The following is a 25,980-nucleotide window of genomic DNA, read 5'->3' on the forward strand; positions in this document are numbered from 1 at the left end:
CACAGAAAGGGGAAACAATTTACAAAAAAAAAAAAAAAAAAGGTCTCGTTAATGTCACATTTAAAAATAATTATAATAAAAAAAGAGAGACTACGTTCAAACAGCATCTGCTGTACAATAGGATCCCGCTGGGTCTGGTTTGTACACTGCGGGGTGCTGGGGAGCCCCTTCCCCTGCACCCGGCTCGTGCCCAGTCCAACACACACGCTACTCACAGCTTCCGATCCTCCGCTTCTACGGGCGGCAGTCACACCTTTCCCTTTTCTCCTAGTTCAGTATTTCCCAAGGCGAGAGCTAGGCGAGCACTTCTATCTAACTCAGTCAACTCAGGGCCAGCAGGGGTGGGATCTCAGGGAGCAGCGATTCACCCCGGCAGGGATCTTTGCATTGTGTCAGCTACAGAATCAAATTTGGGTGTTGTGTAAGGAGAAAAAAATCTTGCCTCTGGCTAACGAAGAGCAACGCTGTTACTCCTCCCTATCCCAGGCAGCGTCCAGGATCTCAATGGAGCAGATGCAGAATTCCACCAGCACGGGACAAGGCACAGTGCCAGTTGAATTCTCTCTGGCACATGTGCGATTTGGGTCCCCTCTAACAACGACTCATTGGTGGAAGCAAAATGGCAGGCTTGGCTCCCAAACAGGGACACTAAGCAAAGATAATACCTGGGAGCTGCCTGGAGGGTTTGAACCCCAGAATGAGGAACGTGCTCTTACATAAACCCGCACGACAGCTGTTGAAGTCCACAGGGACAGAAATAGAAACAGAAGTGCTAGATGAAATATTCTGGTTTCATACCACACTCGTGCACTCATACACACCTCAAAACTACCTTTCTTTTTTTCCCCCCAACAAAACTGATAAAGTAAAAAACCCTACAATCTTCTTCCATTAAGTAATAACGTTATGTTTTAACAGAAATCGCCATCCAATGTAAACACAATTCCTCTACAACATTATGGGATTCCAGTGATCCCTCTGGCTTGTCACATTTCTTCCTTCTGTACGTACCTGCAGTTAGTTTCTGTACTTGAGACAGTCACAACTGTTATTTTCCATACAATGCACTTACTGTGGACTCTTTCAGAGCAACACTGATTACATCAAAATGTCAAATTCTGGAGGAAATGCTAACATTTTGCTACAGAATTATTCAACCTCCACTAGGGTATCTCCAGCCCTTTGCAGTGACACAGACACTCAATCCAATCTGCTGGGCAATACACTTCAGGTGCCAGGAATTTTGTTCCCACCCAGAGGAATTACTCCAGCAGCCTAACGCCGAAACTGAGGCAAGAGAAGCCCAAACTGAAACTCTCAAAAGGACTTGATTAGATTCACTAGGTAAACAATAAATAAGCTTATTACTGTGAATGAGAATGAAGTGTAACAGGCTAGCAGGAGTGTAGTATAGAGGTGCACATCATGCACAGTTCCTGACACGTGCAAACACATGCCACCATTTAGGAAGCCTAACTTGTTAACCCTCACAGCAGGAAGCAAATGGAGAGCTGCATGCCTTGCCAGATCCCAAACATCCAGCTCTTCCATCCACACCCTGAGCATCGGCATCTCTAGAATAAGCTCTCCAAGAGAAGGCTTTGCAATGATCAGGAGAAAAACAAACAAACAAACAAAAAAACAAAACAAAAAAACACCAACCCCAAACCCCAACCAATAACCATGTCCTAAACTGCATTAAGTGGAAGGCAGACTTCTCCATTGAGAGATAAGGGTCATGAAGAGGAATGACTACCACGGGCTCTTCCACACTAACCCACTTCTCCTGGCTGACTGCAGCTACTGCTAACACTCCCTGTTAAAAGAGAGAAGTTAAAAAGGCTTTCTCGAATTCAAGGCAACAGCAATATTTCTTACAACCATCTCTCACACCTTCCTACAAGGGTGGTGAGACACTGGCACAGGTTGCTCAGAGAGGTTGTGGACTCCCCATCCCTGATGTGTTAAGGACCAGACTGGACGGGACTCTGAGTATCCTGGTCTAATGGGGAAGGTGTCCCTGCTCAAAGCAGGGGTTGGAATGAGATGAGCTTTAAGGTCCCTTCCAACTCAAAACTGTTATATGACTCTATGATTCTTTATTTTTTTCCCTGCAGTAGAAAATGGTTACCTGCAGGCATGATGTGTTGGCAACAGCACAAACAGGTTATTTTTGGAAGAGTACTCCTGTGGGTTTCTGTGCTTGCAAAACCTCTAGATTTTTAGGTATGCATGAAAAGGAGGAGAATGTTTCAAGACTGTGATTGGTAGAATTTTAGTCAAGAAAAAAGCAGATTTGGTCATCACTAGTGGTAGGAGACCTCTTTTTAAAACATGAAAAGATAACATGCTCAATGATAAAACAGCCTGGATCCCTTGTTGACCTTTAAAAGGTGGGTCTGTGTCTCTGTGACAAAAGGTTTATTTAGTATCCTATTTTTCCTTCCAAAGGCCTCGGACCACGTACCTCTAACACCATGACAGCACACTCACACTGAAACTGTGAGCCTGACACAGGCAGAAACACCACCAACCACAGACTAACACCACCGGAGCACAGACTCCTAATGCCATGCTCCAGGCACCCTTACCATAACCTCCTCCAAATCAAAAAGGAACAAAAAAACAGAAAGCCTTATATCTGAAAGTAAAGAAAGTCACCTTCAGAGCTGAACAGGGTTTACATTCAGAACTATGGCTACAAACCTACAATTTTCACTGCAATGTCTTTTGGAATTTAGTGGAAGATGCTATTACTAGACAAACAAACCACCTAATTAGGCTTTTCAAGCTAATAAGGTTACAAAATGCCTTCTCAAAAAGTCACAACAGTTTAAAAAAAGCCCTCCAATGGCAATTTAATTATGGCAGATAGGCATTTTGGAGAAGCAGGACTCAGGCCAGCAAGCAAGGCTCCACTGTGATCCCACTTCCCTTGCTGGCAGCTCTGTGAGCACACCCATCTTGTCAGCAGTCATTTCAACACTCAGTCAAGTGATACAACGCACTTCTAATTGCCAAACTAATTATTTGTGGAGTAACACACCTGTGCTACCTCAAGAGACACGATTAACTGTTCCTCTTCTGCTCCACTTCATGCTGACAGCCAGGCAAGCTCCCTTAGCACTAGGGAGGAGGGTCAAGAGTAGGACTTCAGGCTTAAATTCAGTTCTACCTCACCACTTAACTGCAATCCTACCATACATTTAACTCTCCACTGAAACTTTATCGCTTAGGCTTTCACTGCTGCTTGCTTGTGTTCACAGTACTTTACTACAAAACCAGAAGTGTTTGTGAGACTCATTAGCACAGCAAGTCTAAACCCATATTAGCTTACTTCCATCCTCAGAGCAGGATGAAGGTAAGTTTGCAAAAGCTTCAGCAAAAAGTCATAGCAAAAGCTCACAGTATTTTGTATATGCCATTCAGTGTATACAGCATCACCAGAATCAGCTGGTCCACACTCCAGAGTATCTCAAAACCACCTCCACTGTTCTTCTACAATCCAAACTGGGGCAAACTGGAAATGCCAAGTCTTACCTAGCAGTGTGCTAAGTGGAAAAATAAAGTTATGGTTCAAGCATCAGCCTAAGTTGGATAGTTTCAGGCACATGGTTTTTACTACAGCACACACAGGTGGGCACATCTAAAAGGTGAATAAAACACATCCTCCTGTACACACTGACACTCGTGCAGCCTCTTCTAGATTCCACCAACACACTCCATGTTTCAGTCATAGCACCTGTCTTATGAGCTCCACACCTCCTTGTACTCGAGGAACACAGACGATGGTAAGAAGAGGCCACAACTACCGGTGCAGCTTTTCCAAAACACCTTCTTTGGGCTCTTGGGTGCAAGTATCAGGTTCTGGAAGTATAACTATACACAGCACAAATGCACATGTTGATGGTAACTATGCAAAAGCTGAAAGCTACTTCTCTTAAAGATCCAGGTGTTTCTGCCTTTCACACCACACTATCATTCTTCCATCCACTTCTGCTTGGCATTCTGGACCAGCACCTGTGTCCTACATCCCAGGAAAAGGCCAGGCGTTATCATCATCAATTGTAGTTGTGGAAATGAAAACCACTCTTCAGTGCTACCATGCAAACCACTAAGACTGGAGTGTGGTTACCAACCACTGCGCTAACCCACAAGTTATACAGAGAGAGGATGTTGAGCGTTCCGGCGCTTTCTGCATCACTGACAGAGCACTGCACTGCCAGTGTGTCACCACCATCTACACACAGTTAATCTGGGAGGGGAACAGCTTAGCAGCAGCAAGGTAAAATAAAAGGAGTGTTAGAATTTTACTGCATCATCGCTAATAAAAAAGTTGACCGAGTAACTGCTCAGAGCAATTCCTGTCCACTGACACTGTTCGCTACTGACAGGCTCTACACACCTCAAGTCTACATCGTGTCTTTAATCTACTGAAATACAAGTTGTACAGCTCTCTGAAATACAGTTGTACAGTGAATGAGTATTCAATCCTGGTCAGTATTTTATTCTATCTTGCGAGCAGCAGAGGAAGAAAGGGAGGACATCTTTTCAGCCAAAAAATCCACAGTCACATAAGCAGGATATTCACTAGGAGATGACACCAGTGATCGGTGTCCTTAGGTTGTCCAAGACTATGCTCTGAAGATGCTTTACACAGACGAGCAAGATGTCCAAAACAAGGCCAACTGTGGTGTAAGATGCAATTTACCCTTTAATTTCCTGCCTCAACTTCACCCAGCCACAGAGAATGACTAGATTTCAGTACGAACCATTACCTAAATCATATAGTCGGTATGCAGAATATGTCTGTCTTTAAAAATTTTACTTAAAAACTGCTTGAGCTGCAGGTCATATCAGTCTGATTTGGAGAGTGAAGGCAGTTCCAACAGTACAACAGAGACTTGTCTACAGGCAGGTAAACGAGAGTCTGCTAACAAAGGGGTAACAAAAGCTGCTGGCTGGGCTGCCAATGTTGCACACAAACTTTCATAGGATGAAGATGCCATGGATGAGATCCAGGATGGGAAAACTGAGCCAACACCTGCTGCTTCTCTAATTTTTTTCTCTCTCTTTTTTTTTTTTTTCTTTTTCTTTTTTTTTTTTTTTTTTTAATTCTCCTCTCACAAGAGGGGGTGGATAGACTATACAGAGGAGGGCTGTACAAAACCGGGCACTGGGCAGGCATTTCTTCAGCAGGCAATCCAGGCTCTACCTGTCCTTGAGCTCTCTTGTCACCCGCTTGGTGATGCGTCCACACATCAGGCCGATGAGGAAGAGTACACAGATGCCAACTGTGATCACAGACAGGATGTAATTCTTGGATGGAGAGGTCATAACTTGCATGGCAAGGTCGGAAAAGCCTTCTGCTGGGGCAACCTGGAGGTAAAAAGGGAACAAATCAACCAAGCTGTGTTTTCTATGCAACCCACAGCTGTGACATTTGCCGGCTCCGGTTCCAGGTACTGCTATTCCCTCCTGTCGTCACACTTGGCCTGGACCAGAATAAAGCAGACCTGCAATGATTCACCTGGAGGAACTGCTGTTCAGGAGGCACCTTTATAACAGGAAATGCCCCTATTTCATTGCTCCACACCTTCTCTGTGAGAGACTATGCCCTGTGTACACAGAAGATAGTTTAATTCTGCATTGTTACGGACACATCCAAGACACAGAGACAGTAAGATGTAAGTTCCAGGAAGACAACCAATTTCAGTTTTTCTGGACCAAACTCAAAATATTAAACTTCATTCAGAAACAAGAGTTTCATTACAATTGAAGTTTTTCATAAATACCTTGTGCAACAGAGAGATCTAAGGCATAAAAAAATGGAAATCATTTACATATTCACCTTTGCGGCATAGCTCCACATTTCAATACGATCATTAAGGCGTTTCTTGCATTCAGGCTGCAACCTCACACGCTTATCTTCCAGAGCTTCCATTAAGCATGACATTTCTGTAATGTGCAGAAGATGGTATTACAAAATAGAAACAGTGGCTTCAATAACATAGTGCAGACGGGGGCTCCTCCATTCTCATGAAGGCTGATGGTTTCAAGGGTTTCTAAACAGACCTGGCAGACTATGCCTGAGGCTAGCAATTTCACCAAGATTCATGATCAGTGTTGCATTTGGAGATGCAAGGAATTTTCACTTCCAAAAAGAAACTACGGTACGTATCCAATATATAATTCATGTGGTTTACATGAGATTTTATTAAGTCTTATAAATCTGCACCTTCAGTGAGCTGTACACCCTGAACTCCATGCCACCAGCCTTTAGAGAGAGCTAAGATCAAATTCAGTTCAGAAAAAAGCAGTCTTATCTCTTTAGGCTTGTTAGGAGTTTCTTTCGAACAACAATAAATTTTGGAAGGTTTAACTTCTTGACTTTTAACACAGTCCTGTGAAAAGGAAATGGGATCAGAGTGTTCTGGTGCCTACAGAGGGGCTTGGCTAACTAACTCATAAGCTCGTTTAAATGTTCATATAAGACATGTATCTAAAATTTTGTATTTTTTAGTCATGCTACCTGATTAGATGCTTTCTGCTTTGCAGTGAAGAGTTATTTTGCTCATAGCAAACAAGCCACAGACTTAGTTAAACCGACTCCAGACTTTTAATGCACAACTGTCAATTCAAGCACTTACAGGCAGAGCCCTCTCTAAGGAAAGGAAAAGATAGGGGAAGACTTCTTGACACCCATTCCTCTACCATTTCTGCTGCTGCTCCATCCCACTGCCTACAAATGACTGGTGGAAATATCTTGTATGTAAGATTACACTGGTAAGAAATGTAGGTTAAGTATCTCAAGACCGAGAAGTTACAAAAGTACAGCACGATCACTTACGGCGTCCTCTCCCTGGCGGAATGGCAGCACAGTGGTGTTTGATGTCTAGGGCACAGGCTGTGTGGAGCACTGGGTCAACAAATATATCTGCTTTGCTTTCCTTCAGCATGTTGAGCACTTCCTGCAGAGGACAAAAGTACAAGTACACCTCAGAAAAAGAGACAGAACAAAACTCATGCTGATCAATGTCTCTGAAATCATCTTTTCAAATCCAGGATCATGAGAAAATCCACCACTGTCCTTGGATAAGGATATGTATATGGATAAGGACATAATATGAATGCTGGTTTAGGCTTAATTAAGTGTCCTGGTTTGTAACATTCCTTAAAATACTCATGGTTAATCTAAAATACAAAGTCACTATGTCAGGACTACTTCAGTTAGAACTGAAATCAGGTGCCACAGCCATGGCACAATTCATACAGCCCTCAAGCACACAGCCTGAGCCTAGGAAAGCCTGCAATGGAGACAGCATCAAGAAATAGGCTAGCAACAAGAACCTCTGGCAACCATAATCAAGAAAGGATTCAAGTCTGGAATTGCAAAGGAGGAATTTTCAACACAATTTTCACTGGCAAGTTGAAATTTAATTGAATCATTGCAGGCCAGAATTGAGATGTATAGGGAAATTTTAGTGCTCTGTCCTTGTAATAGCTAGAACATGACCCAGGCTATGATCTGGAAAAATCACACACTTCTTCAAGGATGGGAGCTTTTTAGAGCATATGCAACTTATTTTCTTTACCTTCTTGCACATCTCAGTTTTTATTTTCAGAAGATTCACTTTCAGACATTCTTCCACCTGCCCAGTCTGCTCTTGAGCTGCTGCTTCTTCTGCACACAAGCTGGAAATCTATTTTGAAAGAGGTGTTTTAACATAAGTAGTTCACAACAATCATTCTGCCCTCTAGCACATTTATATCTCAATATGTTAGATCATCACAAGGTGCAGCTAAAGAATACATTATGAGATTCCTTCCCCCCAAAAATCCCCAAAGCCAAATGCAGCCTGGCTCATGCAATATGCATAACCCTTTGAAACCCAGCAGCAAGAAGTCAATATCACTGTCCTGAGGAGGAGGGCAGGGAAGAAAACAGCATGGAAAGAATGTGAATGCATGAAAAAAGTAACACTTGAAGCATGACCAACTCTGTTACCAAAAGTGAAAACTCAAAAAGCCTGACTGTATTCCAGTTAAGGCTGACAAGACCAGAGAACTCTTTTTTGACAACAGGAAAGAAGTATTTTCTACAGTCACAAGTACTGATGAGATCCAAGATGAAAAAATTAACCTCATATTAGGACTGCACAGGAAACTGCAGTTCCTGTGCACTGGACAAAAGTCACAAGCAGAGCATCTGACTAGATAGAAGCAGCCCAAAGGGATTTTTTTTTGGTGTTACTTATTAGGAAAGCAAAATCTGTTACACAAAGGGAGCTTTCATGCTGAAAAAGTAGCTGTGGAGCTACTTTCCTACCTCATCAGAACAGTGCATCTGAAGCTGAGGATCCAGCCGATAATCAAGGGCTGATTCCTGGATTATCACTCGAATTTGGTCCTCGCAGTCTGGAGAGAGACGCTGTTTGGAGGAGAAAGTCATTAACTCAACTCAATGACCTTCGGAAATCAACCACCCTGTACACTAACCTGTATTCTAAAATATTTCTACAGGAACATTAAAACCTCCTTTTTGTATAGCCTGTTACATATTTTGAACACACCACAAGCCCAAGTTTGATTTGTTATTCAATGACTGTTGATCAGCACAATCTGCACATTTTTCTCATTTGCAGGCACCAGTTCTACTCACCTGGTCTGCATATTTCAACTTCAGGCATGAGATCACTTGTCCTTCCAACTCTGTATCATCCTTGGCCCTATTCAGGATATTTTGGCAGAATTTTGGTATGTCTGCTTTGCATGCCTTCCTGAGCACGGGATTTAAGCGATAATCTAATGAGGAGAGATGAAAGAACTTCATTAGAACACACATCTCTTCAGATTACAGAGCAAAACACTCCAAAAGAGCTGGGATGGGAATTTCGTGGGTGACATTATACCATCAAGAAGCATAATTTTTGGGGAAAATAGTGTTTTTTCATAATGGAATTTCAAATTGTGAGGTAAGAGCTTCAGCAGTAAGGAGGATTCAACAACACATGCTGAGCCTCAAGAACTTAACTAAGGTCAGTGTGTACGCAGAAGAGGACAAAGGAGAATAAAACAAAACTGATACTCTTGCAGCCATGCAGAACACCTCAGGCAAACAAAGTTCTGGTTTTATTTCAGAAGAAGATACCTGTGTTCTGTGTAATCTGGCGCTTGGTAATCATCTGCTTGCATTTAGGATCCATCACTTCACTGTTCTTGTTTTGTTTCAAACACTGCAACATGTTTTTTGAATCCGCCTCTGGACAAAACCGCTACAAAAATCCCCAAAACCCAACAAGTTGCATCACTAAAAGCACTTGAAAAAACAAAACCCAAACCCAACAAACAAGCATCTTCCAATTAAAGGAAGGGAATAATCACCTGCCCAACAGAGAGGTATACAGCCACCCTGCCTAGCCCAAACAGCTCAGTGCTGCTCTCTGAATTTACTATGCGCAGTAATGTCTCTGCTTATGCACTGAGCTGTACAGTCCTGACTGGCCTTATCAAAAGCAAATTGCCTTTATTTTCTATTCTTAAGAAACAGCACACTTGGAAAGAAATGCCCACAAAATTAGGTCTCATACTCAAATACTTTTGTTCCCAATCTTTTAAGTCTTTACACATACTGCTGTTTTGTGTAAATGCTGCTTGAATAAAGCAATAGTAAAGACTTCATCAGTGCCACTCAAAGCAAACTAAGACCACATACAAGGAGAAAGCAGAGAGGAACTCAATGACAGTAATTTGTCCATTTCCACCTTGAATCAGATAGTCAAAAGTGAACCAGCTTACTCAAAATTCAGTCTAAGGTACTAATTTCTTTTGTTAGAAACTAATTCTGTGGTTGTAAGATAAGGCTTCTGCATCTTCAAATCCTCGCTATTTTGATGAGACGACTGGTCTCATGCTAAAAGAATGTGTCTGACCTGGAGAGCAAATAACTCTCAGGATGGTCTTCATCAGCCAAAATACAGAGTCAAGGCACTGCATACAGAGCACACATACTAGTATTTCAGGCCTTGGAATTCTGGCTGCTGTGAAAGAGTGTCTTATATGAACATTCACTGCTGCTTTCTACATGGCACCACTTCCAGGTTTTATTTCTCATCTTAAATTATGCATGATTTTGCCTGCTTTATCAGTTTGATAAAACTCTGTCTGCACCTAGTCAACAGTGAACTGAAGATTTTACTCTTCTCTGTAATCATAACTTCTTCTCACTTGCTAAAAGTCAATCCAAATCCAAACTGACTGGATGAGAACTGTATTAGGAGCCTCAGCACAGATTCCCCCTTCAATTCTGCTGGTGGCTGGGAAGAGAAATTTATTAGTGCACAGGCTTTGATCAGAAAGTTGAAAGAGAAGAGCCCTGAAGAAACCTCAGCCTGATTCAGAGTTAAGAAACTGATTACTTTGCAAAAAAGTAATCATACTTCTTAAAAAGCACAGCAGTGTTGTAACAAGTCTCTATGGGAAGCTCTTATATCCCAACCTCACCCTCTTAAATGAGCACACTACCATTACCTTGATCATCTGCTTGCAGACTCTCATGAGAGTGTAGTCCAGTTCTGGGTCCATCATCTCTGTCTCCTGCAGTTTAAATACCTTCTGGTGGCACCGTGTACTCAATTGCTTCTTGATTTCTTTCAGGCATTCAATAATCTACAACACAATATTGCAGGCATAATGGACACACTGTTGATATGATTCTGTCATATACAGCCACGTGTTCCCCTAATGACCATCTTCATCTCATTTGGGCAATTAAGTTCCCAATGCCTAGATTTTATCAAAGTCATTACCGATGCTTATTTCCAGGATTTCATTGCTTTCAGCTCATCTTTTCTCACAAAGATTTAACGAGGTGAAGAGGGTCTCTTGGATTGATTCCAGAATCACAAATCCCATCCTGCAGACATTATGCCTAAGAAATCTTCAGCAACATTTGCAGTAACCAGCTGCTAATAGCTTAAAACCAGCATAAACTGCAGAATGAAGGGCTCACAGCATTGCATTTACCCAGTAGCAATGCTTGTGTGCCAGTGGAAAAGAAAAAAATTAACTTCCCAAGTAATACCAAAATATTTGAGTGATATCAAAATGAAAATCTCAGGCTGCACTTACACAGGCAAAAGTGTTCTTCAAAAGTTTTCTGAAATGAAAGTACAAATTAAATTGTAAATTATTAATAAATTCCATTACCTGAGCATTGCCATAGGGCACGTTCTGGCAGTAATTCTTGATGTCACTTTTACAAGCCTCATACAGTTCTGGTTCAAGTCTGATATCCTCAGTCTGCAGGAAAAATTACAATACGAGCCTTAAAGTAGGACTCAAGGATATTTTACTTTTTAAATCTCTTAACTGAAGACCTCTGCTCACAAAAAGTAAGCAACCCTCACAACAGGCAATCCATTTCTTTGAATAGAAGGGTCTTGGATGTGAGAAGTGGTGTTAGTAGGAAATCAACTTTGGAATTTCCTGCAGTGATCTGTCAGCTTTTTAGACTGAAGAAAGAGTTTAAATCAAATTACAGAGCTAGCAAATTGCTTCCACTGCTTCTCCTAAAAGGGCATCATCACAACTTGTCCAAGACAACTAAAATCTTTCCACATGAAAGCTAAAGGACATATTAACAGCCATCCATCTGATAGGTGATGTGGAGGATGTGAATGAAGTTTCCTGGTTTTGGCGATGCCCAGCATAGAATTCTTCCATACAAAGGCAAGAGTGTTGCCTCTTCCGATATGGACCTACTTAAGGTGAAGCTTTGACACTTAAACAGAATCTACAGGACAAAGACCTTAAGAGTTTATTACTGCAAGCACTGCAGCAGGAAACTGAGAGGCAGCTTTCCCTACCAGAACAAACACTACTCCTATTTATCCACTGAGCTACTTGGAGCAGCTGGAGTTGAGTTGCTTCATCTGGGCTTGTTTCCTCTGTCTGTAAAATGAAGCTTTTGTTCTCTCCTAGGGGATGTTAAGGACATCAGAATGTGTAGCACGTTGCTGTCTAACACTAAACGTAATCACTTCTAGCTGAAATTCCAATGACCACTTAGCTTGCCTTAGTCTTCCTGAGACTATATTTAAGGTGTTAAAGCAGACAATCAGTACCTTCACTGAGAGGGGCAATCAACCCTTGTGTTGTAAGAAAAGTGGAAAAAAATAAATAAGATACATCTTACAAGCAAGCTGTTTTCCCCCAAAGGTGGACAAAGCAGGAAGCTTTCACTGAAAGACCTCACTAAAGGAGTGGGGAGGACAAGAGTTTCAGGCATGTTTACCATCTCTAGCTCCTCAACACGCAGCTGTTTGCGGCACTTCAGAGATACCCTGTGCTCCTTGGCATCCTGCAAAGTATCATTGCGCACAGTTGTGCTCAGACAGATCACTACATCCACCCTGCAGAAAAGAATACAGCTTTTTATTCATACACCCTTCACCAAGACCAGCCAAGGTTGACATTGGATTACCACACCAGAGAAACTGACTCCAATAAACCAAACACAGCATGAAGTTCTTGTGCAGCTGTGCTTACTTCTGGGTACAGTTCTGTGTAGAGTAACTGGATCACAATTAAAACCTAAACTGGAGTCTAGATCAGCAGACAGGAATACATTCAAAATCCCACCAAGCCCTCTGCCCAGCAAGACTTCTGCTCTTAAGTCGTGTCAGCACTTTAGGAAAGCTTTGCTTCATCTCAGAAATAGATGAAGGTGAATACCTACATAGCATTGCAAGCAATCCTTATACACTATGGGAAGGGCATTTACCTCATAAAATGCAAATAGTCTTGCTATCCACAAACAGGATAATGTGACCTTGTGTGTAATTTAGCCGTACACTGTTGCAGTAGGACATTTAAAAAAAAATCCCTTAGACTACTGCAGTGAATAAACCAAATAAAATAAGGGGAATATTTTCCCTTTACAGATCAGCAACTCGAACAATAGTAGTCTGCCTCTTAGAAGACAATGAATCTAGAAAGAATGTAAGACATCCTGGGACATGCAATCCACTAATTGTGATAATTAGCTAATTTCATAGCAAGCAAAATAAAGAGGACATGTTTCTATCCAGGAGTAAAGCAGAAGTAATTTTAAGAGGCAGATCTCTACCTTAAGCATCTGCAGAACACAGTCACTAAGGGAACACATACAAATCAATCTGCCTTTAAAGGAAGTCCAGCATTTTCTGTCCTATCATCAAATACCCTGTCACTTAATTACATATTTATACAATCAGACTGCTGTTTGGTCAGGCACTACATACTTTTTTTTGATGTTGGGGCACAGTTTCAGTACATCCTCCTTGCAAGCCATTTTAAACTTGTACGAGAATCTAAAATCTTTCATTTGAACCTGCAAGAGAGAAATGAGGAGAAAAACAACTTTGGTCATCTGGAGTTTTAAAAACAAAGCAAAGTGCTGGCCAAAAGAACACTTGTTGATTCACACAATTAGCACACACTTTTGTTCAAACTTATTAACGTGGAAGCAAAGGGAATGATGCACTGCTGAAGAAGTTGGGACCCTGTCTATCAAATGCCAGGGAGGAAGGGAAGGGCTGAAAAGAAATTATCTCCAGAAGTGACCAATTATGACCAGGCATGCAAATATAACTGAATTCACAAGAGCTCTTTAAATACAGTGGAAAAATCAATTTCAAACAAGGAGCGTTTTCATAATTAGCTAATTCCCAGCAACACCCTGAAAGAACAGAACAGGCTTCCACTGAGAGCAGAGAAAAGCATTGCTCACCAGCTGGAAATGAGTAACGCCAATTGCACATTTTTCATTCATTTCCTTCTGGTGTTTGTTCTGTATTAGACACTCCATCAGGTCCCCAGAATCAATCTGGTTATCTGCAACCTCCTGAAGAAGAGATGAAAGGCATAAAAATTAACTACTTTTACAAGTCATGGGTTTTATGCTCTTTTGGCCCACTGTGACCAGGAAATATGGAATTTACAGCCCCACTCTCCATGGTGAGCTCACTATTAACTGAGCATCCTCGAGGTGCACCACACAACTCCAGTACACAACAATGTTTATACAGTTCAGAAAAGAACCATCTCAGAAACACACACACTTCAGACTCAGAACACACTGCAAAGACTCAGTGCTTCCATGACATTATAACTAGGTGCCTTCACTGCTCTTTAAGTACTCAGCCCTACAGCAGTGAAGGTATTCCAGCAATGCTGAGCAGCTGCACAGAGTAGAGTGGTTAGACACTCTGCTTGCATGTAAAGGAGAAGGAAAAAAGTCTAGTATTTAACTCACTGTAAAGAGAGATTTTTGCCAATTACAGAGCAATTTTCATCTTCAAACTAGTTTTTATGCTAGGGCTCTGACAACAGCAGAAACACTAGGTGGAACTAAGAATTTCTATTTCAGGGTGATTTTTTAATGAAAGACTTTTGGAATTATTACCGCTGATTTTACTTTTGAAGTGTACCAAGAACTAATAATAAAACTCTCTAACCTTTCCCAGTGAGTTTTTCCTCAAAGATATTCACACTATTACAGAATACTCACATGACAGAATGTCTGGATAATGGGCTCACATGCTCTCATCAGCAAGGCTTCAATTTGAATGTCCTGTAGAAAATACAGTTTTTCATTTTCACAGTGAATGCACGAGAGAAAAAGATTCTGCAAAAAAAACTATGATAACAACTCAAACTCAACCCAGTTTACAGGGTTTTGAAAAATGCAATCCAGACAGTTTTGCCCTTTAGCTCCAGGGTCCACTCTTGCCAACATGGCAAACGCAAGACAAACCTTCCAGCTTAAGCGAAAAGCCTTGTCTCTACAAAAATTCATGGCTTGGATAATTTAGTCATTCTCCTCCAAAATGGGTGCTAGAGCACTAGAAATCACCTTATACTTAGGGAGGAGTTGAAGATTTGGCATAGTTCTGAGAAAACCAAAGTTTCTAACCACTGGAAGGAAACTTTCCCTAGGGCACAGTGTAAAATTTTAAGAGATATGTGGAACAATCTCAGTTTTGACAGTTAAATATACAGCTTCATAAAAGAAGTAAAGCTGCCAACATCACTGGAAATCTCTACTCATGTACCTGGTGGTTATTGCAAAATTTTTGTGACTGGGAGGGAAGCTGCAATACAGTGCTGAAAACTACTTGCAAGCAAAACCAAAATCTCAAGTCCCACCACCTACCTTGACTTGTGTTAAAGTTAACTGGGTCCTGTGCAAATCTTAATTTTAGTACCGTAAGTGATATTTAAAGCAAGATAAATGCCATCAACAGCCTAAAATCCTGAATTGCTGTTCATTTCTGTTCCTCAAGAACCTCCAGTATAAATGCCATTGTACGGGGTAAAAAGGATGTATTTTGATCCCAGATCCTAGCTGCATTTCTACAGCTCCTCTAACCTCAGGTTTTTTCATCATTATTAAAATGGCACGCTTAACTAGACATGCTTTTCTATTCCCTTTACCCCAGGCTGAAAACCACTCACCTCAGACTCCAGCTCAGTGAGGTTTCCCACTATGTCTCTGCAATCAGACGCCAAGTCATCAAGATGGTCCTGAAGGCATTCCAGCTCCTACAGGAACAGACATTTAGTGTGTGATCCAAGAATCCAAGTTGAAATTTTGGCCTTAAAACATTGTTACACATGTGAAACTGCCCTTCTTTTTGTAAAGTCCGAAATAACATTCAAAACCACTCCACTACTAGCAAGTTCCCAGAACACACATATATAGTAATGATTGAAAATGTTGGTCTAGGATGTTACCATTTATTCTCAAAAGCTGCATTATGTGCTTTCACTTCTGGAATATCCCACTTAATTTGCCCTTTTCATAATCTTAAAGAGAGGTTAGTTACCCAGCCTATGATGGGCACTTCAAAAAGACAGTGGTGTCTACAGCATCTGCTGCAGAATGGTCCCTTCACTCCAGCCCGTGTAAGGCACAGCAATTTAACATGAAAGTATTTGTTGAAACTTTGTTAAGTAGCTGCAGATGTTAGTTCAGTTCTATATAAACACAGGAAGCATGTCAGTATTTGCCAAATGGAAATGGGATAAACTTCATGTGGGGAATATCAAGCTTGTAATAGAATATCACAAGTAAGAGGCTGAGGGAGGTACAGTTGCTTCTTTAAAGCCGTTTTTGTAACCTATCCCCTCCTCCCTTCTCATTCCACTAACATTTGAACTCACAAAGCTTCTTTGCACCGCCTCAGTCTGGTGCACATTGTGTTTCAAACTGCACTAATTTTTAACACGTTCTCCACAATTAAGAGGCAGCAAGACATCACTTTATCCCCTTCTTGTCCTTCCCACCCCTCCAGCTTTGCAAACAAAGTAGCAGTGCTATTGCGCACAGTACCTGCCCTGTCTCTGTTTTTTCACTGCACCACTTCCCCAAGTCAATCATGCACTTGTCCTGGAGGGTTGGGTCCAGCTTCACATCCATGGCTCGCTGGTGAAGGATTCTCTGGACCTCTGCTCTACACTCTCGTGATAGCTGCAAAGAGAACAGGCAGTGTTTGGTACACGGGGTCCCTAAATCCGCACAGGGCAAACAGGATGCTGTCAGGTAAGGTTCTGAGAGTGACCACAAACGCCATCATCAATCCCAGAAGGCACAGAAGTCCTTCACTACTCAGCAGAGGCCTGCCAGGGCCCCCACAAGAAATGTGGGTTTCAAAAGAGCTTGGAGCTCTGTCATTTAGTTTAGATAGAGGCTCCTTTCATTCCACTAAGTTTAATTTTATATTCTCAGAACTTGACTTCGCTTTGTGAAAGACATGTCAGATCAGGTCCCCAGGTTTTCTGCTATGCCTTCACTCAAGGTGACAGATCGATTCTGGAGAAGAGAGTCAAAGTAGCTCATGCCCTCAATACCAAATGGGAAGCCCAGAATGAGGCAACATAGTCCAGCTGCAATTTCTTCTCAGCAATCCCCACTGCAGGACATCAGAGCCAGCACTTGCAAGACAGGAAGAAACAAACAGTAGGAAACCAAGGGAATACTGGTGTGGTGCTTATCTGACCTAAAATGCACCAGTTGAAGCTTAAAGCTTCATACATTAAAAAATCCAAGCCACTGGAAGCTACCTAACATTCTGTCAATAGCAGTGGAAACAAATACAGGTCTAACCTCCCAAGAGTTTGCTTCCAAGACAAAATTTCAAAATGACAGCTGCTCCCTTAGCCTACTTTCCAAAAGAAAAGCACATTTTAAAACCTTTTCTCTCTCTGATAGATTATTTGCAGGGTGGCTATTGATTTCTTTGGTCAGCACTAATATAAAATGGAATGAAAAAGTCTCAACTCAGCAGACTAAGAAACTGCATTAAAAAAAATTATTCCTAAAAGAGAAGCTTTCAATCGATACTTGACCTCTGCCACAAAAGACCTTTTAAATCAAGCTGTGGAAATTAATTTTTAAACTGGGCCATTGTGTAAACCCATCAACTCCTAGGGACTGTATACACTACAGCGTCAGAAGAAAAGGAACTGAGTACCCAGGTGCTTTCATCTGAATGCCCAGCTCAAGGCACGAGAGGGCAGCAAACTTGAAAAGAGCAGCTCTCAACCACAAATGCGATTATGGTGGATCTCCAGACTGCAGGGCAGCAAGTCAGATCCCCACTGTCTTCTTTAAAGACAGCATAAGCACATTTATCAGTACAGCATGCTCCAAAGAACTGGAACTATGCATTCTATCAATAGGAAGAATTAAATGGAATATAATTTGAAGGCGGGCACAAATCAAAACTTCATTAGAAACAGCCAGGGAAAACTGATCTCGAAACTCCTTTTTGCATACAACCAATTTTGCATCTATGCTGGCTGTATGCAAGGAATCACATTCCTCTTTGGAAAGACATGAGGGAGGATTTGTACTGGGTTTGAACAGAAATATAAGTCAGTGTCAGCACACAGTTCTCTCCACAGGACTGTGACACGAGTCGATCATCCTGCTGGGCCTACTTTGCCTTGCCAGAACAACCACCTAGACCTTCAGGGCACCCTTGAGGAGGAGCTGGGCACCCAAAGCAGTGCAAGTACCACCTACAGTAAATGATTTAAAGCAGCTTTTCTGAGTTCTGGTAGTTTCAGCATTGCGTGTTGAACTGCCAAACGTGTGCAACCCCTCTACCACAAATCAGCAAGCTGCCCATGAGCACTCACCCTCCTCCCTTGCTCCTCTGTGCGATAGGCATGCCTGTACAAGCAGGAGAAAACAGCCCCTGGAGGCATCAGCTCACTGGTCTCATTCCAGCCGTGGGTATGGCAGAGGCGGGAGGCATCTCCCTGACACTTGCGGTAAAGGACCGTGTCCAACCTGCAAACACAAGAGTTAGCACTGGCACCTCATTCAAACATGGAATGTTTGTCATATCCCAAAATGCTTCCGAGGAAGAAAATCCACTTCAAGTTGCAGGCACCACCAGGACACCACTCAGCAGCAGCATTTGACCAAAGGAACCAACAGGTGGCCTGAATTAAATTTAGAATCGACTCCCTAAATAACATCAAAATCTTTAATTACAGATCAGATTTTCAACAGTTCTTGAAGCACCCCCCATTTTCCTCTGCAGCATGCCAGCCAAATGCCGACACATGAGAAAAGAAATCGGCTTCTTGATGCCCTGAAGGGGCAGAAAGGAAGGTACATACCACATTCTGCTTGTGTAATATCTTACACGTACTTTGTACTGCTGCCATTCTGAAACATCGATTCCATAAAAATTTGAGTTGGATTGATTCTGCCCTGGTTTTGAGCCAACTGCAAACTCAGTGCCCCCTGTTTTGCATGCAAGTGCAGATCTCTTAAGATGACGTCTAATTACGTGAAAGTTAAGTGAGATATTGCTAATATTCCAAAATTAAAACTTCATATTTATAAAACACTCTAGGAAAAAAACATCAAGTGATTACAGAGGACACAATTGCATAGATAATGATAAAGGTATCAACAAAACCCCTTCTACTCTGTGCATCTGTCTGAGGCAGAGTCAGTGCACAGATTTATAAGCCAGTTCTGGGGAACAGTGGTTAAGCAAAAATAAGCTAATGCTGCCCAGCCTGCGTTATGAATTAGAATTATTCTTACTCCCAGGAAAATGCAAATAATCAGTTTTCCTTCTTCCAATGACTTAAGTTTGACTCAAACAATGAATTATCTGCTGGAAACAGTACAGGCAGGAGACCCAGCAATGAAGACAAACAGGAAGTGGGGGAAAATAAAGTATTCTTGTCTACCGATGGAGATAATTGAGATGACTAAATGAACAGCCAAAAACCCTTAAACTCCCTGCTCCATGAAGCCCCATTTTTAAAAGCAGAAGGCTCATAGAGGATATCAGCTCTCAGCTACTGGCAATGCTGTCCATAAATACATGATTTGCTGTGAGTCAAGATTTTCTTAATGTTTGATTTGAACACTCCTTGCAGTAATCAAAGCCCAAGACTTCTTGCCTTACATTCTCCATGGCCACTGAGAACAATTATTCAATTTCTTGCAGTAACCCCATTTAATGTACTCTATTTCCTCACCTCTCAATCTTCTTTAGAAGACAAGCCAAACACTTACTCTTTCCTCACTGGTCACATTTATCAAATTTATTCTCTCCTCATCCTAACCAACACTGACACAAGGGGCTTTGTATATATTTAAAACGAAGCACTGCCATCTCTGGATGAGAAAGATGGAAAAGGAGTGCTCTGAAGGGTATTACATCTGCTCTACAGACTGCAATCACACTTAGAGAATTTGAAGAAAGGCAGAAATAGAGGCAGGAAGCTTCTCACACAGTGAGTCTTTGTTTTACTTTAAAAATTTGGTTTCCTTAAGTTCTGTACTGTAGCACTTAGAGCAGATACAACTGCCTGCCACCTGCAGAGAAAGTGACCTTCGACTTCAGTATGGCCTGATAGAATTCTTTAATTAAAAGATACGACAAATTTTAGCGCTCAAACTTGAGCTCTTCTAAAAGAGTACCAGATTTAAGTGGCATCACACCTTTTCTAAGCAGCTTTTGCTCTCAGTGTTCTACACAAGCATTAACACCCTACTGACCTGACATACTGGGAAGTCCTCTGAACAACCACAAGCTACACTGTTTTACAAGGAACTGCTAACGCACACAAACACTTAATACAAACATCAGCTGAAGAGAAATCTTGTCACAGTACTCACTTCCAGTCACGAGATATAAAATACTGCAGCTCCAGGAGCCTATGCTCACAGTCTTCTACCATTTTCTCAGTATACAAGTGCTCCATCAGGCAAGACAGAATCCTGCAAACAGATGAAAAAGCCAGGCCACAGACTGTTAAAATCATGCTGAGCTTCCCTGTAACAGCTGGTGTTGCCAAATCAGTCTTCCAGTGAACCATAGATAAGATGTTCAAACTCAGTGAAGATCTTTCTCTTCCTTCAAAAAGATTACATCTAAAAACCAGTGTATGTCAGATTTGTACTCTCTTATAGTCCATTGTTTTAGTTATCTCAGGAAGTCTGATATACAACAAAATCATAAGGAGTATTCCATAGAAAACCTGGCCCAAGGGAGAATATATAATCAGACCTGAAGACAAAGGAGACACCTGTCTCTGCAGTATGGGTTTGCTTACCTGACCTTTCCAGGTCTGTCACTTCATGATATTGCTTGAGACTTACGTAGTTAGAGAAATTAGCACATCAAACGTTACAAACTTAAGTCTAAGTGCCTGTGAAAGCTACGTCCTTCCCCAGTGCTACACCAGTCCTCCTATAAAAATACTGGCCTGCTTGTACAAGAATGGAGACAGCTCAGTGCAGCTCTGTATGACTGGCCTGAAGTCACTAGAGTCTGGACAGGTTTTAGTGTCACTACTGGTCAGACAAACAACCTTCAAGGATGCCCAACAGGAAAAAAAGCACCAGTTCTGACAGAGAGGCACCTACATGGGGTCTCCAGACCGTATGTGCTTGCAGGCTGTCTGTATCACCGACTCGCAGGCTTCGTTCAGCGCGCGGTCGATGCGATAATCGGCACCAGGGTCCGTTTCCTGAATCAGGGTTTGAAGCTGGAAGAAAGGAATTGTGGATAGGAAAACAAATGTTAAAGACATAAATGAGAGCACTTACAACCTCTCAGTGTTCTATGCCAGTAACAGCACTATGATGTATGAACTCTGCTCTGTAGTGTTTTATTTTAAGAGCTTGTGCTGCCAACTCCAGCATTGCTGGACCTTAATTATCACTATGAAGTAGCCCAGGAACATTGTATGAGACCAATTATACACTGAAGGTGAGCTGTAAACTTGGACTACTTACATACCAACTTACAGAATGGAACAGGTAAAATTTGATTTGCCTACTGGATTTTTGATCTATCTTAAGCTCTGATGGTAGCCTCATTCTGTAAGGCTAACAATACTAAACACATTAATATTTTCTATTTTCATTAATACTATTTACAACTGAAACCTGAATCAATGTCTAAAGATCATGTGCCTATCTATACAGTATAAACTAGTTTTTTAATTGCCTGGAGAGGACACCAAAGTTTTATTTAAATACAGGATAAAGTTTCCTGTTCTGATGTCCCAAGAAGTAACATTTCCTCAGGGATGCCTGCTCAAGCCTTTGGAAGTCAGGGTCTATAGTACACATTTTTTTAGTGTGTGTGTGTATGTGTGTCTAAGGTATAAAATAAATCCAGGACACCACGTTTTAACTACTTAAGAGAACTCATAGTGTAAGTGAAAGATGAGAACAAAAATATTCCTAAGATTTAGAGACCAGGTGTGCTGACCCAAAGCTGATATCCCAGCACTCCCTTTATGACTTCTAAATACTTTCAAATGTCAGAGGTAAATACAGTATGAACAGTTCCATCAAGTCTCTTCTTCCTATAAAACAACTATTCTGACAAAAGCCAAAAAACCCCAATTCTCTCTTATTAATAAGGAAACATCATTAAGCACATTTAGCATTATGTTACAAAACCAAATGTGGACACAGTCCATAACTGAACATTAATTAGAGAGGTGCCGGCTGGGCCAAGGGAAGAGAATTTGGGTAAATCTCAGTTTTGGGATAAGAGTAGCCTCTGAACCATATCTCAGCCAAGGATCCCCATGCCTCACATAATTTTCCATCAAGCCGTGGATTTCCAAAGACTGATGGAATACAGACTGGTATGATCATTGGGCAGGCAAACATTTTCAGCTGACAAATTTGAAGGGGAAAAAAAACCACAGAGTTTGCTGAGAAGGCAACTGCACACCAACATCAAATGGTCTGTAGGCTCTCACCATCCTGCCACTTAGTTAATGATTATTGTCACTGGCCCTTAGCCCAACTAAATCAAAAGCAGTTACAATTTTATTCTCCACCCTTCAAAGACTGCACCTAAACACCATCTAGGAAACTCTCAGGGGCAATGCCCCAACATCACAGAACACAGGCATGAAAAAAAGCATCAGAGAACTGGAGAAAATAAAAGCTAGCACTACTTATCCAATAGGAAACTTGCAGTCATGAGGAGACCACAGATTGCCTGGGAGGAACACAGGATTTCCTGCAACTCACTCTTAATTATGCCCAGCCTCAGCTTTAAAAGGATGCAGGCAGCTGAGAAGAACACTGTCTATCAAAACTTCTTGGGATTTTTTTTTTTTTTTAATTAAAGATTTTATACAACTCTGACAGTGGTCAAACAGAACCTTAAGGTCAAACTTTAACTGGATATTCTCTTGACAAACTTTGTAAGAGCCACTGCAAGAGGAAGAAGAATATTGTGGTTTTGCTGGTGCAGAGACTCACACAGCCTGCATGGATGGAGAATGCTCCATGTGTAAAATGCTGGGATTCTTCAAGTCAGATGACTTACATATCAAAAAGATGGGTAATAGAACCTCAAACCCAACACTTTCTTACATACACAGACTAAATAAACTGGCCAGAGCATTATGTAGGCAGGATTCTTTCTCAGGTCTCAGTTAATTGGTATTTTTGTTGCTATCAAGCAGAAGAGGCCAAAGCACACAGGGGACAACAGCTCAGAAGCACTGAAGCACCTCCTTATCCCTCCACCCTGTTTTGGGCACTACTGCAAAATTCCTGATCATAATTCTCAATCACATGCAGGATGTGCAGCACCAAGCCAGCTGCCCTGACTGCAGGGAAGAAGGAATAATTTGGCACCAGTGACAAAAGTGAAGGTTGTACAGGATTTTCCTCCCTCACACAACAAACCCTTGCAGCTGAATAAACTTTACAATGCTCTGAACTTTTATCCTATGGAACTAAATTAACAATGAACTACCAATTTAACAGCTGTATTAGAAGCTGGAGGCAAGAAATATATGCCCTTTAAGCAGGGATTGGAGTTTTATACACTCAAAGGTCTGAACAGAAAAAACCCAAAGGTAAGACCAGGGTAACACAGAAGCCACTATTTGAAAAACAATTTGCCAACAGCTCTAATATAAAATATTGCTTCCACCAAGCAACACCAGATGTGCTAGACCCTGCCAGTACAGCTGAGACATTTGAAGGGCTGATGCTCAAAATTAAGTGACGCTGTATCTCCTATCTGATGAGGTACCACAGCACACACCCACCCCTCCCGTGGGCAGGATCCCTTAGGTGCATGGTTTGGCACCATGAGGCTTAGGCACACTCAGGGGTTTTCTTCCTAATTTAGGCCAAACCATTTAGAGAAAGCCACTGCTCCTCTAGCATTCACAGAGCTTTAGCATTTTGGCAACTTCACTGTTCAACTGAGACTAAAACCCCACACAGCTCTGACACTTGGGTCTAGGTGTGCTCCCTGCACAACAGCAGGTGCGAGCACAGATTCTCACATGCAAGGTCACTCTGGCTGAGGTGTCTCACAAGAAATGGAACTTCTCAGACTAAAATATTGGGGTTTGAGAATGTCTAAGAAGGCATTTTGTTCAAAATTTTAAGTATAAATAATCACTCATAATCCACCTGCAGGAAAGGGTATGAGTCAATGCTCTTGCAGGAAAATAAAATGGAGGTTCTTTGGTTGTGTTTTATTGTTTCAGGATTCTTTATATTGTTTCTGGCAGGTGGGCAAATATCTTCCTTTCATAAAACAAGCAGAGTCAGAGCAAACATTCACAGATGGGACAGTAAGTAAAACCAGATCCAAATAAGATATTTCCCCTTCCTGTTGCCTCTGGCAAACTTTCTAGGAAGGTGTGTCTGGCCATAGAACCTCTATAAAGAAGAATTTCAGGACAACACCTGTTGCTTTGAGTTAGCCAAGAAATCAAGGTGCAGTATTAGCACTAGCTAATGATACTGCTAAAAGCACAAGGATGCAAGTTTTTGACTCTACAGAAAAGACAACATCTGGAGATGGATCCAAAGCAAGCTGCAGCAAGCTCTGCTGAGACCATCCCAGAGCACCTGTGCTGTTCTCCTCTCTTCCTGCCGGTGAAAATGCAGGGGTGCCACAGACAACTGCTCCACGGTCAAGAGTCACACCAGGACCACACATCAAAGGCGCTATTTAGGTACCCAAAAAGAACTGAAATGGCTGCAGCTTACTCTGAAGGATGGATCTCTAACTTCCCTTCTCCAGAGCTTGCCATATGGGCCAACCTCATGTGACAAGCAATTGAAGTCTCTAGCCCAAGTTGCATAGTATCTGGAAGAGTTTCACACAATATTCTTCCTTGCAAAGATAATTTATCTACCCTTAAAGGTAAAAGCAGAAAGCTCATTCTAACACAGTAAGTCAAAATGCAACAAAGCCACTGACAGCTGAGGCAACCCTTACCATTCAAATACAAAAATAAGAACAATAAATTATTTACTACTTCAAAAGTTGCAGGCAGCTATAAAATAACACTGTGTCAGTCTTCAGAAGCTCAGAACATTGGAATGTTTATCCTGCTCTTGTAATAATCTATTTCCTCTTGCTCATAAAATCCAGACAAGCTAAATGTAGTTATAAAATCCACACCTGATTTGCTTTCTGCTGTCCTTTGCCCAGAGAACAAAAGACATTTAACTCAAAGGGGATTCATGGACAGTCCTATTTACTATTGCATCAACTTACTGTACAAAAATAAAGTAGTAGCTTAAGTATAAGAGAACTAAAAAAATCTCCAAACTTGCCCTAAATTTCTAAAGGTACTTTTCTCTGAAAGTTTGAAATCCTGTATCACTTTTGGGGGTCTCCTGTTTCGACGCATGACTTGTTCTGAACAGGCACGCCACGATCTAAAAGTTATTCCCAAGATTAACTGATCTTATGAATATTTGCAAATAATGAAATCCTGAAGCAGCAGTTTCAGTTTCATATTTAAACAGCAACAAATATTCAGCTTTTCACACAAAGGCTGCAGAGTGTGTCACACACTACAGATCTCCGCAGGAATGACTCAAACTGTACCGCTGCTGCCCCAGTACACCTGGTATTTATGCAGAAATAAGCTTCATCACAAAAGCACCCTATGACTTACAAAAAATTTAACAGGTATTAATTTATCTTTGATAATACACACGAACAGGCATCGCTTGAGGCTCAAGTTTTAAGCTACATGTAAAACAAAAATGTACAGAATGGTGATTGTGTTTATTAAAAGAAGTCGAGAGCACACATCTTCCCAAATTCCTACATCAGCACTAACTCTCCCTTGCCATTTTTATCATTGACGTCAGTTTTTTGAGCTCATGGGTCATTAAAACCAAGTATTAAGTACAAAAATGTAATTTCATATTAAAAAGCACTAATGAGTTTGAACAAAAATGAAACTGTTTTCCATTTAAAGAAATTACAAGCAGGATGTACTTGGGCCAAATAAGAGTTTAAAAAAGGCAAAAGAAATATTCCATTTTACTGAGGTATTTTGAAGGAAAATGACATTTCCTTCACTGGCTCTAAGTACATCAACACACAGCAGTCTGCTGTACTTCCCTGCTCCTGAAGTTCCATTTCCATCATTAAAGCC

General features: G+C 41.5%; 1 protein-coding gene across 1 annotated transcript in view; it reads right to left on the reverse strand.

The window, feature by feature from the left end:
• Positions 1-5,114: 5,114 nt before the first annotated feature.
• GLG1 (golgi glycoprotein 1) overlaps positions 5,115-25,980 on the reverse strand; it is a 76,295-nt gene continuing 55,429 nt past the window's right edge. The window contains exons 9-26 of the mRNA XM_040075026.1: positions 20,948-21,069; positions 20,198-20,299; positions 18,187-18,340; positions 16,376-16,513; positions 15,499-15,585; positions 14,552-14,614; positions 13,772-13,885; positions 13,284-13,372; positions 12,296-12,413; positions 11,209-11,301; positions 10,531-10,668; positions 9,152-9,275; positions 8,663-8,805; positions 8,330-8,431; positions 7,596-7,703; positions 6,851-6,971; positions 5,852-5,958; positions 5,115-5,379 (exon numbers count right to left, since the gene is read on the reverse strand). Of these exons, the coding sequence (XP_039930960.1) occupies positions 5,212-5,379; positions 5,852-5,958; positions 6,851-6,971; positions 7,596-7,703; positions 8,330-8,431; positions 8,663-8,805; positions 9,152-9,275; positions 10,531-10,668; positions 11,209-11,301; positions 12,296-12,413; positions 13,284-13,372; positions 13,772-13,885; positions 14,552-14,614; positions 15,499-15,585; positions 16,376-16,513; positions 18,187-18,340; positions 20,198-20,299; positions 20,948-21,069 (2,091 nt within the window). The 3' untranslated portion in view covers positions 5,115-5,211. The remainder of the gene's footprint in view (positions 5,380-5,851; positions 5,959-6,850; positions 6,972-7,595; positions 7,704-8,329; positions 8,432-8,662; positions 8,806-9,151; positions 9,276-10,530; positions 10,669-11,208; positions 11,302-12,295; positions 12,414-13,283; positions 13,373-13,771; positions 13,886-14,551; positions 14,615-15,498; positions 15,586-16,375; positions 16,514-18,186; positions 18,341-20,197; positions 20,300-20,947; positions 21,070-25,980) is intronic.

This window comes from Hirundo rustica, chromosome 11 (genome assembly GCF_015227805.2).
Source record: "Hirundo rustica isolate bHirRus1 chromosome 11, bHirRus1.pri.v3, whole genome shotgun sequence".
In the NCBI taxonomy this organism is placed as follows: Eukaryota; Metazoa; Chordata; class Aves; order Passeriformes; family Hirundinidae; genus Hirundo; species Hirundo rustica.